The 14,586-nt window shown below is 40.4% G+C and overlaps 8 protein-coding genes and 1 non-coding gene across 9 annotated transcripts; 4 read left to right on the top strand and 5 right to left on the bottom strand.

Moving 5' to 3' along the window:
- Positions 1–107: 107 nt before the first annotated feature.
- Positions 108–1,562, bottom strand: NAM9 (mitochondrial 37S ribosomal protein uS4m; the record flags this gene model as incomplete). Its single annotated transcript, XM_448643.1, has 1 exon — positions 108–1,562. One exon carries the CDS (start codon positions 1,560–1,562, stop codon positions 108–110), a length of 1,455 nt encoding a protein of 484 aa, XP_448643.1.
- A 416-nt stretch (positions 1,563–1,978) lies between these two features.
- Positions 1,979–4,555, top strand: EAF7 (Eaf7p; the record flags this gene model as incomplete). Its single annotated transcript, XM_448642.1, has 1 exon — positions 1,979–4,555. One exon carries the CDS (start codon positions 1,979–1,981, stop codon positions 4,553–4,555), a length of 2,577 nt encoding a protein of 858 aa, XP_448642.1.
- Positions 4,556–4,937: 382 nt separating this feature from the next.
- FPR1 (peptidylprolyl isomerase FPR1) lies at positions 4,938–5,282 on the bottom strand (the record flags this gene model as incomplete). The annotated part of the gene is made up of 1 exon (XM_448641.1): positions 4,938–5,282. One exon carries the CDS (start codon positions 5,280–5,282, stop codon positions 4,938–4,940), a length of 345 nt encoding a protein of 114 aa, XP_448641.1.
- A 363-nt stretch (positions 5,283–5,645) lies between these two features.
- GVI51_K09515 (uncharacterized protein) lies at positions 5,646–6,767 on the bottom strand (the record flags this gene model as incomplete). The annotated part of the gene is made up of 1 exon (XM_448640.1): positions 5,646–6,767. One exon carries the CDS (start codon positions 6,765–6,767, stop codon positions 5,646–5,648), a length of 1,122 nt encoding a protein of 373 aa, XP_448640.1.
- Positions 6,768–7,250: 483 nt separating this feature from the next.
- Positions 7,251–7,715, bottom strand: FYV6 (Fyv6p; the record flags this gene model as incomplete). The annotated part of the gene is made up of 1 exon (XM_448639.1): positions 7,251–7,715. One exon carries the CDS (start codon positions 7,713–7,715, stop codon positions 7,251–7,253), a length of 465 nt encoding a protein of 154 aa, XP_448639.1.
- A 407-nt stretch (positions 7,716–8,122) lies between these two features.
- Positions 8,123–8,220, top strand: tF(GAA)6. The gene is made up of 2 exons: positions 8,123–8,159; positions 8,185–8,220. It is a non-coding gene; the product is annotated as a tRNA-Phe (tRNA).
- A 274-nt stretch (positions 8,221–8,494) lies between these two features.
- KRE33 (ribosome biosynthesis protein KRE33) lies at positions 8,495–11,656 on the top strand (the record flags this gene model as incomplete). The annotated part of the gene is made up of 1 exon (XM_448638.1): positions 8,495–11,656. One exon carries the CDS (start codon positions 8,495–8,497, stop codon positions 11,654–11,656), a length of 3,162 nt encoding a protein of 1,053 aa, XP_448638.1.
- Positions 11,657–12,033: 377 nt separating this feature from the next.
- TOM22 (Tom22p) lies at positions 12,034–12,471 on the top strand (the record flags this gene model as incomplete). Its single annotated transcript, XM_448637.1, has 1 exon — positions 12,034–12,471. The coding sequence occupies one exon, from the start codon at positions 12,034–12,036 to the stop codon at positions 12,469–12,471; it is 438 nt and encodes a 145-aa protein (XP_448637.1).
- A 578-nt stretch (positions 12,472–13,049) lies between these two features.
- Positions 13,050–14,243, bottom strand: CPT1 (diacylglycerol cholinephosphotransferase; the record flags this gene model as incomplete). The annotated part of the gene is made up of 1 exon (XM_448636.1): positions 13,050–14,243. The coding sequence occupies one exon, from the start codon at positions 14,241–14,243 to the stop codon at positions 13,050–13,052; it is 1,194 nt and encodes a 397-aa protein (XP_448636.1).
- Positions 14,244–14,586: the final 343 nt, after the last annotated feature.

Below are 14,586 nucleotides of genomic sequence, written 5' to 3'. Positions count from 1 at the left end.
ATTTACATGGCTATATAAAATATATGATTATGCTTTTTTCAGGTTGGTGAATATTATATATACGAAATCCGATTGGTACAATAGCAGCTCACCATTCATCAGAACAATCATTTACCTCTTCTGATGTAGTACATGTATGCACGTTCATGTACTGGAATATCAAATGGTGATATCACTTCGGAATGACCTGGACGAGCAACTGGATCTCTCAAGTAGACAGCATGACAAGTCTTGAATGAAATTTCTAGATGATGTGGTAAAATAGCGAATGGTGCCAAAAATGGTCTTGGCTTCCATGGTGTGAAATAAGGTTTGTTGGAATCCTTTCTACCATATAAATGCTTTGATTGCCATGGTAAGTTGATTGCTTCCCTAGCTTTTACCTCGTCTTCTTTAATGGCCTCCAAATCCAAACGTGGATGGTATTTTAAGTTCTCTGCCCATTTTGGGTCAAAACTACTGTTAGCAATAGAACCATCAGTCTGTTTGTTCTTGAAATGATTTATCACTGATTGGGAGTACTTCTTGACAAAATCTGAAAGCTGGTTTTTCCCCTCTCTTAGAGAAGTCTTGGAACTGGCAATTAGGTCTTTTTTAGCATCATCCTTTGGAGATATCAAAGAAGATGCAAATTCTTTTATTTCTTCTTTGTTCTTACCTTTCAACTTATCTAGCAAAATAGTCTTCGAGAATAGGTAAGTCTCATAGATTTTGTGTATAGTTGGCAAAATTGCTTCATCATATTTGGCCAACGTCTTGAATTCCTCAATTGGTACTGGTGTAGTATCATCTTTAGCTTTTTTTAGGTGAATGCTAATAATTTCTGCAAGGATATCCTTTGGGGTTAATGCCTTTAAGATTTTATATTCTTCGTTTTGTAGATTTGTATCTTCTTTCTTCAATCTTTTCAAGAATTCATGTTTCTTCTCGTTTGTATCTAGCATGGACTCGAATTTAGCTACTTTATCGGACCATGCTTTTTGTGGATTGGTTTTGGCTTCTTTAACATATTTATTCCAAAGAACAACTTGTTTCTTGTCGACTTTCAATGCCTCTTCAAAGCTTGGCTTTTTGCTACCCAATGCTTGTAAGACCTTTTCAGGTTTCACATTGAAAGTGTCACCAGGTTTGAGAGTATATCCTGGGTGTTTGATCTTTACACCGTTTACATATACATTACCATGCAGGATAAATTGCCTGGCTTGTCTCACAGAAGACGCAAACATTGCTCTGAAAACAGCAAAGTCCAGTCTTTTCTCCAACGTAGCAAAGGTTTGCATCAAAAATGGAGTCTCCTTGGTTACACCACCTCTCAGCGATGCATCCAGCTGAGCCACAGAGTCCAGCTTGGGACTGAACATAGTCTGCCATCTGCTCTCAGTGATATGCTCACCGTGATAAGCCCTCGTTTCCTGTTTAGCGGACCATTTCTGCTGGTATAGCGACTTAGACCTGAAATCTATGTTACCTTTCTTGTACAGATTGAACAAATTGTACTTGTTGAACGAGGTACGTACACGCCCTCTAGTCAACGAGTTCAACAACACCGCCTTACGAGGCATCCTGTATGTCTATTTCGAAGCTCACAAATGCTAGTTTCACCACGCTTGCTACTAAACAAAAGCTATAGAAGCGGTTCCTTCTTATACAATAACTAAGGGTTCTTGCTTTCTCTTGTGCAGCACATCGGAATACTGGTGTTTAGTTATTGCTGCTTGTTATAGGTCTGAAGTTAGAAGTTTCGTCCCTCGAAGGACTCTCCCAGGAAGATTTTCGTTGCGGACAACAAAACTGATGTGAGATGCCCGATGGATAGGTGTCAACGCATAGCAATGAATACAATTGCAGGCCATCTATTGCTTGGTTTCTATGAAAGTAATAGCATTCGGATCAAAATACAGTAATTAGGCCGTTGCTATTATTTCCTATCGAAGGGGAGCTAAAAGTACCTGATACTGTGGGGTTTAAGGAAAACGCGATGGATTGGAGCATTGTCGATGAGATCAGGCTGTTTCGATGGGTTTCTGAGTTTAAGCCCTGTGGGAGTCAGAATGTGGGTAATGTCAAAAAGATTGTGGATAGGCTGAACAATCCAGAGAAGTACCCTGTGTTGATGCTGCAAAAGGATACTAGTCGACGCCGTATTTCCAAAGTTTTCACTATAGAGGATGTTGTGCGGAAGCTCAGTCAGTATTACGACCTTGACGAGGCTGGCCGAGTCGAGGACGGTGTAAGAGATGTGGGCGGTGCAGATGATGACACGAGTTCTTTGCAATTAGATATTCCTGATCTGGATCATTCAGACACCAAGAGGCATGACAATCGCGAGCGAAGTCTCGCGGAAACGCTGGGCGAAGGGACACTTGATCATGACCACTCTTTTACAATTGGTTCCGATAGATCAATTGTTCGGCAGGATACCAAGAATTCTAGTTTTGTCTCTGGCGTAGAAAACAGTATTAAAGATACCTCTCAATTCAGTGCTAATAGCAGCAAAGGTAATGCCGATATGGCGCAAGAGATAAAGGTTACAGGCACTCCAAAGAAGACAGCTGATAACACAATAAGTAATTTTGATGATATAGAAATGCCGGATGCTCACCAAGAGAGTGAGCCAGATACTCCACTGGAAACTCAAGAACAAAACAATGTCGAAGAGAGCGGAAACAACAATGAAGAAAAAGCCATAGAGGTTGATAAGGATGTTGGAAATGAAAGTATAGGGAATAGTGAGAGTGTTGCAGAGGAGCCAGCTCATATATCATCTAAAGAAGATATACCTAGTAAAGAAACTTCAAACGTGGATCATCTTTCCAAAGCTACAAATAGTAACGAGATTGAAGAGAACTCGATGCATAGTGGTAAAGGGGAAAAAGAGTTAGCCATAGAGCTCGAGAAATCGAATACTCAAGATGAAAAAACAGGCTTGCCCACAGAGGATGATATTGAGAATAATAATGATACAAATAAGTCGGCAGTATCAGATACCGAACAGAGTAAGGATGAAAGCGCTACAATAGGTGATAATAAGAAAGAGAATACGGCTCAAGAAATTCAAACAAGCGAACAACATTCTTCTAGATCCCCAGCGAATGATGTGAATGATGATTCTTTAAAATCTGCACACGAAACACAAGTCAACGAGTTCGAAAAAGATGAAACTAGTGGGACCAATCAACCAATTAAAGAAGACAGTATGTCAAAGAAAATACCTGAAGAGATAAAAGAGACAACTACTGCAGCTGGTGTTAATTGTGGTGAGGAAAGTGAGATCAGAAAAGATGATGAGGAAACATCGACGTTAAGCTCGGTTGATGAGTCGTCAAATATGAATGATAGCAATCAATTAGAAGAAGTCGATGTTGAGATAAATAAGAATAGTGAAGAAGGGTCTCCAATATCTGAACTCAACGGCAAACAAATCACAGAAGAAAATGCACTAGCAAATAAAGATACACCAGATGGTGACACTAAGGAAGCTGCTCCTACAGAGAAGAAAACTGAAACACAGGATATCGAGAGCACCTCTGAAGCTGGTGAGCTTAGGGTTCATGAAGGCAATGAAAAGGAGACTACGAGCGACTCTAATAATCAAGAACAAGAGAATAAGGAGTCTGATTTAGATATTGCATTAGCTAAAAATGATGTTGAGCAAGAGCTACAAAACGATAATGTCACTGAAAACACTACAATTGATAGAGAATCAAATGACGGTACTTTACAGGAATCTGAAACGCAGGATAAAGTTGAGGTAGCTCCAATTGGAAACTCGGATATCAAAAGTGAGGACAAGGGCGAGTTCCAGGATACATCAATTGTGAATGAAAACAATGAAGACACACAAGTAAATTCAGAAGAAGCAAATGATGATAGAGACATCTCAGACAACAAAGGAGAAAGTAACGAGAAATTAGAAGAAGGGAAAAAGACCGAGGAAGATAGTGGGATTAATGATAATCAAAAAGTTGATTTAAAAGATAATGATGCAAGCGACGATGTTGTAGGAGATCAAACTACTAAAGTAGGATCTAATAATGATATAGAGGACAAAAATGACGAGGAAGCCACGGTTAAGGAAACTAATAATGAAAGTAGCGAAGAACAGGATTATATGGCAGCAAATACCGAAGATAAAGACACAAATGAGGATGAGAAACTGGTAGATTCAAAGATTGAGGGTCCAAAGACAAGAAAAAGACAAAGAGAAGAAGAAGCGAAGGACAAGGACGAGACACTGGATGAGAAAATGAGCATTCGCAGAAGTAGAAGAAGTGCCACGTCAAATGCAATTACTGAAGCGCCAGCTTCAAAATCTCAGGCCACCACACCGGAGCCTGAAGCAGTCTCCAGCAAAGATACACCTCAAAAACAGACTAAGAAGCCAAAACTACCTGATGAACCATTGGCGAAGAGGACAAGGCATTCGGCTGCATTACAATCTGTAGTTGCCGAAAAGGAGAAAGAAGAAGAGCCTAAAAAGAAGAGAAAAAAGAACGCAAAAAAAGCTGTTCAACAACCAACACGTATGTCAAGTCGGTTACGGAACAAGAAATAGTCTTTACTATGGATCATCAATGCCCCCCCACCCCCTCCCTCCCTTGTGATAGACTATATTGTAATATTAGAAATCCATACAGTTCACAAAACTTTTGTACTGGGTTATATAGCGTGTAATTATCAAAACGTTAGTATTCGTCTGGTATTTAGAATAACTGTGATGAGCGGACTCCGCCAAAGATTAACGGTTGGCGGATGTATCGGTATCATGTAAAATGGTTTGTGTCCCAGATTGAAGAAGTCATTAGGATGAGTTTATTATATTGGACCTATATAAATCGTTATAATGGGTAATGTGATAAGGTTGTAAAGCGCAAATAAGCAAATTATAATAAAAGTATTGCTAGTAATTATTTAAAGCTTCGATATTTTTTTTTGGATTAGTTAACCTTCAACAATTCGACGTCGAAGATCAAAGTGGCGTTAGGTGGGATCAAACCTGGGAAACCACGAGGACCGTAAGCGTATGGACCTGGGATGGTTAGTCTAGCCTTTTCACCAACGGACAACTTTGGAATACCAGCATCCCAACCCTTGATAACTTGGCCTACACCAATGTTACATTGGAATGGAGAACCACGGTCGACAGAGGAGTCAAATTTTTGACCGTTCTCTAGAGTACCAGTGTAGTGAATAGTCACTAGATCACCTTGCTTTGGGAAAGTCTTACCATCACCTGGGGACAATCTGTCGATCTTGACACCGCCTTCAATTGTTTCGGACATTTTTTATTGTACTATTCTTGTTGTGTATGTGATATACAGTGAATGTATCTATTCAATGAGTAGAGAAACAGAATCAGAAATTATAACAGCCCTTGGGCTCCCACTGCCAACAGCTTACATTAATATGACAGTCCTGAAACCTCATCGATACTATTGCTATGCCCATTGCTGAGAATTTTGGCAAACGATGAGGACCCGGCTGATCCGGGCGAACATTCTGAAAAATTTTGCGATGGGCTGGCCTCGTTGTATGTTATCTCAATATAGAGGACGATAGTACACGGTTAATGGCGTATTTTGGGCTGTATTATTTATATACTTTAAGCAGAACTTGAATAATTATTTACTGAGAACTGAGAATATTTAGTTTAGGATGGCAACCAATTTCTCACCGGAGTTCTTGCCGAATTTGATGTCGTCTAGGATCTGTTGGACGTCGTCTAGACCGTTCTTATAGATTTTAATTGGGATGTGGTGGATGATTCCTTCGTTGATTCTTGGGTTGATGAAAGCGACAAATTCCTCGACATCTTTTCTGAACTTAGGATCAGCTGGCAGGTGTACCGGACCGAATGGGACGTCTTCACCGGTGGCCAAGTACAGCATACTACCGATGATGGTCTTGTTGTCTCTTCTGTCCTCTTCTGGGATATCCTTTATGGACAAATGTGTCAATTGCACAATGGTAGCAGACTTGGACTCGGTGGCACACTTGTAGACTTGTTTTATGGTGTTTTCGTTGGAGACACAGTCGACTACGATTTGCAAGTCTGGGTATTTCTTCTTGATTTGCTCAATGACATCTGCATCGTGGTAGTCGAAGACTTCATCTGCACCGTAGGTCTTCAATTGAGCTTCGTGCTTCTTGGAAGCAACAGTGACAATCTTGGTGAATCCATGGATCTTCTTAGCCACTTGGATCAACAATTGACCAACACCAGTGGCACCACCCCAAAATAGAACTGGGTGGTCTCTCTGAGGTTCGCTTGGCTCCCATTTCAAGTCAAGGCCCAAGTTAGAGTGAAGAACAGCACCAGCAGTGGTTAGGGAGACTGGGAAACTAGCACCATCTTCAAAGTACTTGACGGTGCCTTCTGGAATGGTATCCTTACCACTCATGGTGATATCCTGGTTTGGGAAATAGGCAATCTTTGGGTCAAGTAAGGAGTACTCAGCAAAGGCACCATTGTCTGGGTGCTTGACAGAAGAACCATGGGTCAAACCATAGGCCTTCTGACCAATCTTGTACTTGGAAGTGTCAACATTGGCACCGATCTTGACAATCTCACCACTGACATCACAACCGGAGATGGAACCTTGTGGGCCAATCTTAGAAACAATGTGCTTCCAATCAGTTGGATTACCAGCAACAGCTCTGGTCTTGATCAAGACCATACCGTCTCTGACTTCTGGGACTGGGACCTCCTTAACGGTAAGGTGGTCACCATCAATTACAGCAGCTTTCATGGTGGCAGGGATAGACATTGTTGTTAGTTAGGTTGTTAATGTTTCTTGATCAATTCAACTCAATCTTGAATTGTCCTATTTAATACATAAAACTTTTTAAGGGTAATGATTCAAGACTTTTTCAAGGTTCAAAATGTTTGTTAAACTGATGAAATGAATAAGTTGTTTTCTTATTTATACTTTTTGAATAGGCTATTCGCTATTAGACAATTATACGGATGCTTCGTATGTACCTTTGCGAGTTCTACTTACTTCTATTGCCTTCTTTCTATTTCAAGATATCCTGGAGCCACCAGACAACTGGTTTTCCACCTCTATAGTGTTGAGTACCCCATGGGGCAGTGTGCACTCGGAGAATCCGTGGTTGCATGTTTACTATAGCAAGCAGTGGGTCAAAGGGTTCTAGTAAAGAGTTGGTACCATTGTTGGGGGAACTGTTTAATACGTCATTCACCGGGCAATCTAAGGTTAAACTTCGTTACGTAAAGAACTCGTCTCTTGTTACTTCTTCACTACCAGTCTTGGTCTATTCTTATTCTTCACTTTTAAAATAACTCTTTCCGTGGAGCCGTTGTTCTGGTTTGATGAGAGTGTGTCTGGTTTACCCGATTGCTTGTCAGGGGACCGGCTCAGCAGTTGTTGGCGCTTCTTTTCGTACTCGTAATCCTTGTCCTTGTGGAACTGTGTCAGTCTCTGTATCTCTTGCTCTCTGTTCTTCTCGAGCTCTTTGAAATAGCGGGTCTCCTCTTTGCTCAGCTGGTTAAGCTTCTTGACCTCCGCGCTCTCCCTGTTAGACTTCTTCTGCTTCTTAATGGCATTGGCTCGCAGTTGGTCCCGCAGCGTCTTCCTCACACGCTTCTTCCGTTCTGTCTCAATGGCACCTTGTATAGCTTCCTCCCTCTCAGATTGCTTCTCGACATCTGCCTGCCCTTCAGTGACAAACTGTAGCTTCTTCTCCTCACTCATGGCAGCTGTGTCGCTCTTTATTGTTGTTATGGGTTAAACTGTTATCATAAACTGCTTTATATCATTGTTAGTCTCAATCATGCATGCCTAGAATTTATCATGCTCATCGCATCGAGTTTTTTCCAGATGTTCTGATGATCCCACCAAAACATTAAAATTAGTGTGACATACACATAATTGCTCTATATACCTAGTTACAGGCAAGTATTCTTGGCACGGATAGCTATAGTCGTGACGAAAGAAATGGATACTTCCAGCAGCATTTTACTGCAACTCTATTATACACTAGCATTGGTGTCCCGTCGAGCATAGTGTATGATGCAGGTGAAATAAGCACGCCGTACCAAGATATATATTTGTTAGTACAGTACCCCACCGCTATTTGAAGTCCTCAACGAATTTACTAAGCGGTTTTAGCTCAGTTGGGAGAGCGCCAGACTGAAGATTCGAAAACTTCGGTCAACAAGTTATCTGGAGGTCCTGTGTTCGATCCACAGAAATCGCAATCTATTTTTTTTTTTAATTTCATTCTTTTCTTCGGCTTTTCTACGGTGGTTTTTCAAGCTTCAACGGGTGGCTCCCCGGCTACGTACATTGTTACCCTGAAAGCTTCGAATTTTTTTTTTTCAAAAAATTTGCGATGAGCTCATCTCATCGCCTATTAAAATGAGCCTGTAGTATGGGAAACTAGCAATTGACTTGGGTCCTTGTGTTTTTGTAGCAACCTCTTGGCAAGATATATCATACTTAAAGTAATAACATTGCGAGAAAGGTGAAAGATGGCGAAGAAAGCTATTGACTCCCGTGTTCCGGCGCTGATCAGGAATGGTGTTCAGACCAAGCAGAGGTCGTTCTTTGTCATTGTTGGTGACAAAGCCAGGAACCAGCTGCCCAACTTGCACTATTTGATGATGAGTGCTGATTTGAAGATGAACAAGTCTGTGCTGTGGGCGTACAAGAAGAAGCTGCTCGGGTTCACTTCTCACAGGAAGAAAAGAGAGAACAAGATCAAGAAGGAGATCAAGCGAGGCACCAGGGAGGCCAACGAAATGGACCCCTTCGAGACATTTATCTCCAACCAGAACATCAGATACGTATACTATAAGGAGACGGAGAAAATTCTAGGTAACACTTACGGTATGTGTATCCTGCAGGATTTCGAAGCTTTGACTCCGAACTTGTTGGCCAGGACAATTGAGACTGTCGAAGGTGGTGGTATAGTGGTTATTCTGCTGAAATCTATGTCCTCGCTGAAACAGCTCTACACTATGACTATGGACATTCACTCCAGATACCGTACCGAGGCGCACGATGATGTGGTGGCAAGATTCAATGAAAGATTTATCCTGTCGCTGGGTTCCAACCCTAACTGTCTGGTAGTGGACGATGAGCTGAATGTACTACCGATCTCAGGTGCAAAGTCTGTTAAGGCTCTTCCTCCAGCGGACTCCGACGAATTGACCCCAAAACAACAGGAATTGAAGGACTTGAAAGAATCGCTAGAAGATGTACAACCTGCGGGCTCCTTAGTGTCATTATCAAGAACTGTGAACCAAGCACATGCCATTCTGTCATTTATCGATGCCATCTCAGAGAAAACTTTGAACACCACAGTGGCATTGACTGCCGGTAGAGGTAGAGGTAAATCTGCAGCGCTAGGTATCGCAATTGCTGCTGCAGTAGCTCACGGTTACTCTAATATATTCGTTACATCTCCATCGCCAGAAAATTTAAAGACGCTTTTCGAATTCATCTTCAAAGGTTTCGATGCTCTTGGCTATCAAGAACATGCCGACTACGACATTATACAATCTACTAATCCTGACTTCAACAAGGCTATTGTCAGGGTTGACATCAAGAGAGACCATAGACAGACAATCCAATATATACTGCCCCAGGACTCATATGTGTTGGGACAAGCTGAATTGGTTGTAATCGATGAAGCCGCCGCAATCCCACTACCAATTGTTAAAAACCTGCTGGGTCCTTATCTAGTGTTTATGGCCTCCACAATCAATGGTTACGAAGGTACCGGTAGATCATTGTCCTTAAAGCTTATCCAACAACTACGTACCCAAACGGTGCAGACAACTGATGATGCCACTCAGACAACTGTAGTGTCGAGGGATTCACAAAAGGATACTAGAAGTCACCTAAGCCGTCAATTAAAGGAAGTTTCATTGGATGAACCTATCAGATACGCTCCTGGTGATCCAGTTGAAAAATGGTTGAATAAACTTCTATGTCTAGATGTCACGTTGATCAAAAACCCACGTTTTGCCGCTAGAGGTACTCCACACCCAAGCCAATGTAACCTGTTCATTGTAAATAGAGACACTCTGTTTTCTTATCACCCTGTTTCGGAATCCTTCTTGGAGAAGATGATGGCTCTATATGTCTCCTCCCACTACAAGAATTCTCCAAATGATTTGCAATTAATGAGTGATGCTCCAGCGCATCAGCTATTTGTGTTATTGCCTCCAATAGATCCAAAAGATGGTGGTAGAATTCCAGATCCTCTGTGTGTAATTCAGATTGCTCTAGAAGGTGAAATCTCTAAAAGCAGTGTGAGGAACTCCCTATCTCGTGGCCAAAGAGCCGGTGGTGATCTTATCCCATGGCTAGTCTCTCAACAATTCCAAGATGAAGAATTTGCTGGTTTAAGTGGTGCAAGAGTAGTTAGAATTGCCACCAACCCTGAATATTCCTCTATGGGTTACGGTTCGCGTGCAATGGAACTACTGAAGGACTATTTTGAAGGTAAGTTTACTGATCTTTCTGAAGATACTAAACCTAGAGATTTCTCCTTAAAGAGAGTTGATCCTAAGGAACTAGAAAAAGCCAACTTACTAAAGGACGAAGTCAAGTTGAGGGACGCTAAGACGTTGCCACCTTTGCTTCTAAAACTTTCAGAGCAACCACCACACTTCCTACATTACCTGGGTGTATCATATGGTCTAACACCAGCACTACATAAGTTTTGGAAGAACAATGATTATGCTCCAGTATACTTACGTCAAACTGCCAATGAGCTTACTGGTGAACACACTTGTGTTATGTTGAAGGTGCTAGAAGGTAGAGAATCTCACTGGTTAGTCGAATTCGCCAATGATTTCAGAAAGAGGTTCCTATCACTTCTATCGTACGACTTTAGCAAATTCACAGCAGTTCAAGCGCTTGGTGTAATTGAAAGTAGTAAGAAACCGGGCAAGACCTTGGAGGAACAGCATACCGTCAAAGAACTAACCAAGAGTCAACTGGATGACATTTTCTCCCCATTCGATCTAAAGAGATTAGACAGCTATGCAAACAATCTTCTGGATTACCATGTTATTGTAGATTTGCTTCCAATGCTATCGATACTATACTTTGGTGACAAGATGGGTGACAGCGTCAAGCTGTCGAGTGTACAGAGTGCCATTCTACTTGCTATCGGTTTGCAGCACAAGAGCATCGATGACATCACAAAGGAGTTGAACTTGCCATCCAACCAAACAATTGCTATGTTCTCCAAGATTATGAGGAAGTTCTCAGTATACTTCCGTAATCTACTGAGTGAAACTATTGAACAACAGCTGCCCGAGCAACAGGATGACGAACTTGCTGACATGAACGGTGAGGATATCACCACCTATGATGCAGCTCAAGCTTTTGACCAAATGGAGGAAGACCTTGAAGAAGCTGGTTCGGAAGCTATCAAGGCCATGAAGGAGAAACAGAAAGAACTGATCAACTCTTTGAACTTGAACAAATATGCCATAGATGAAAATAACGAAGAATGGGAGAAATCCAAGAAGAGTTTAGAGAAAGCTGCTAAGAGTGAAGGTGTAGTGAGCCTGCAGACAGGTAAGAAAAGAACCACTGAAAGTGCTGACAGCATAATGAAACAGGAAATGAATGCTGTTAAGAAGAGCAAAAAATCTAAGAAGAGTAAAAAATAATAGCCATGCTCTTTGAATTCGCTCTTTGTATTACCACCATACATCCCATATATACAACATTATGTACATTATATTGACTGCAATAACAACGATAATTAAAAAAGAGATAATTAGGTATCAACTTGCAAGTAATATCTTTTAGGAATATTTCTATATGCTGGCCTGCTTGATATCACTATTAACGTTATACTGGTCAACTGGACGACTTTTTGGAAAAAAGCTTGAACAAAGAGGAAATCATTGGAAAGTGCAGTATAATTAGAGAGCATTTTGAATACTAGTGGTGGGGCCCTCCATTTTATGCACAATAGAACAAGAACCTCTCTAGTGTTGAATAGTAGACTACAGGGACGCACGACATTTATCCTTTATAAGAAATGGTTGAATTAACAGAAATTAAGGAGGACACAGTCCAGGATCCACCAGTTACCCCAGCTGGTCTAGGTGATGTTGCAGTTAAAGGCGCTAGAGTTGAGGATGAAGAAGATGACAGTGACTTTGAAGATGATTTTGATGAGAACGAGACTCTCTTGGATAGAGTCAAAGCATTGAAGGATATTATTCCACCACAACACAAGAACAGAATTTGTGCTGTTTTCTCCACTTCCTGTTCTATTATAAAGTCTGCTTTCACCAGGGGCAGTGGATTGGCATGGACTCTGACCACTTCTGCGCTACTCCTAGGTGTGCCTCTATCGCTTTCCATCTTGGCTGAACAGCAACTGATTGAGATGGAGAAGACTTTTGACCTACAAAAGGACGCTAACGATATCTTGGCCCAAGGTGATGAGAAAAACACCGTTGCCACAGCATAATCCAATGAGACTCAAATGAAATTTTAATAATATTTACTTTATTTTTGTTTCCCAAAGTTTCCAAATTTACATGATCATCAATTTTTTTAGGTAATTTTCCATGCCATTTCATCATTGCTACGCTTTGCTCTCATTTTTCCGACTAGAACAAAGTACACTTTGCCAATTTAACTTGACGAGAGGATCTTTGACTTGCAAAGGTTCAGTAATTGTTACCAGGATGGAACTAAAACGACCTAATGAAGAACTTTGATTCCAGTGTTGCAATATAATGTACTAAAACACATGAATTTTTCTCGATATTATTTCTTTACCTAATTATCAGTTTCACTTGTACATAAGCCGTTTATGGTACCAAGCAAATATTACATAGCAATAAAAAAAGTCCTAGGTACTTTCTTCTTCAATTTTTTCTATCTCCTTAGCATCGGCTGTTGCTCAGACAACTATATTTTATAGAGACCTTATAATGACTCTTTATACACATATCTGAAGTTTATGCTTTAATAGCTAGGTACTTTTATAAGTTTATATGGCATTGAATTATATCACGTTATTTTAATAAGTTATCCAAATTTCTAAGTAGATTTTGGATGTTTGATACTTAAGGCATAAACATCAAGGTAGGTGGTGAATTCATAGATAATCTCATTTATGAACATCGCATGGATACCTAGACTGACACCAAATCCACCCCACAATAAAGCCAATACCATGGTCTCTCTATCAGATTTGAAATAGCAAACGAAAATTATGTACATGATCAACTGAGAGATTGGGATAAACATTGGAAAGTTGACTAATGGGAACTTTTGCTTAGTTAGATGACCAACAATCATACGGCCCACAACAAATGCCATTGTCAAACCAACTGAAATGATAAATGGGAATGAAATGAACAAGTTATCTACTGCAACTAAAGCGAAAACAGTAGCAAAATAAATAAAGAATGGCATAAGGGCAATCATGGCTTCTTTCTTCTCAGCCTCGACTTCTTCCATGTCATTCTTCTTATTGTGCTCTTTGAAATACTGGAAGACATTACTAGTTGCCGCAAGAATGTTAAATAATAGAGCAAATGTAGAAAAACAGATCATCAAATGAACAGTTTCCAATTCGAAAATATCTGAGTTACCAATAGTCAAAGGTAAGTGAATCGATAGCAGTTTAGTGTGCCAAACTCTCTGAGTACCAAAAAGACCACATAGTATGAACTGGAAGACAAGCAATAAAATACCTTCAACAGGACCCGAAAATTCACTTAGAAACAATCTGTGGGTATAGAACTCCTCCCATGTACTCAAGTAGAAATTTCCGAGAACCATAAATTGTGTACCAATCAAAATCATAGAATAACCACAACCAAGCATTGAACAAACAGGAAACAGGGATAAGGTGGTATTCAAAGAGTCAATACAATGATCGAATAGCTCCCCCAATGGGCTTGATTGACCAGTACGACGCGCATGCATACCATCACAAGCATCAAATGTTTGGTACAGGAATAAACCTAGGGCATAGGAGAAGTATGTCCATCTGGGCGTTTCTGTGTTTAAATAAGGATCATAATACAACACAGTCAGCACATTTAGGATAATGAAACCTAAACCAGATAGTGTAACCAAGTTTGGTGCCATCCACATTGGGAACAGCTGCGAAAACCATCTCCAGTATGGTCGCAAAATGTAATTAGAGATCAAGGATCTGTCTTCACTTTGATACTTATAGTACTTCAAATTAGCAATAGCTTCCTTAGGAATAAAATAACCCATGGTTTAGTATTACTGTAAATTTGTGTCCCTTTATTTTTCACTTACCTTCAATCTTCCTTCTACGCTACTATCTTATTAATTTCCTGGACTGTATGAGTTCTAAACAACCTCTAGAGGCAAAGGAATGACTTTAAATGTCGTGGTTATTAAAATAGAACGGTTTATTACTTCTTTATTATGCAACAAAGCAGGTAACATCAATCTTTCGAACCTCATCGCAAAACAGTTTTGATTCGATTTTTTTTTTTCACTTTTTGACACTTTTTAGCACTGGAACAGCACATGTGAATGCCAATACAGCTGATGGATGAGATGGATGAGATGTTTTAGACCGATAAGTGCA

This window comes from Nakaseomyces glabratus, chromosome K (genome assembly GCF_010111755.1).
Source record: "Nakaseomyces glabratus chromosome K, complete sequence".
In the NCBI taxonomy this organism is placed as follows: Eukaryota; Fungi; Ascomycota; class Saccharomycetes; order Saccharomycetales; family Saccharomycetaceae; genus Nakaseomyces; species Nakaseomyces glabratus.
The sequence above is the reverse complement of the archived record's forward strand: the minus strand, read 5'-3'. Positions and strand labels throughout refer to the sequence as shown.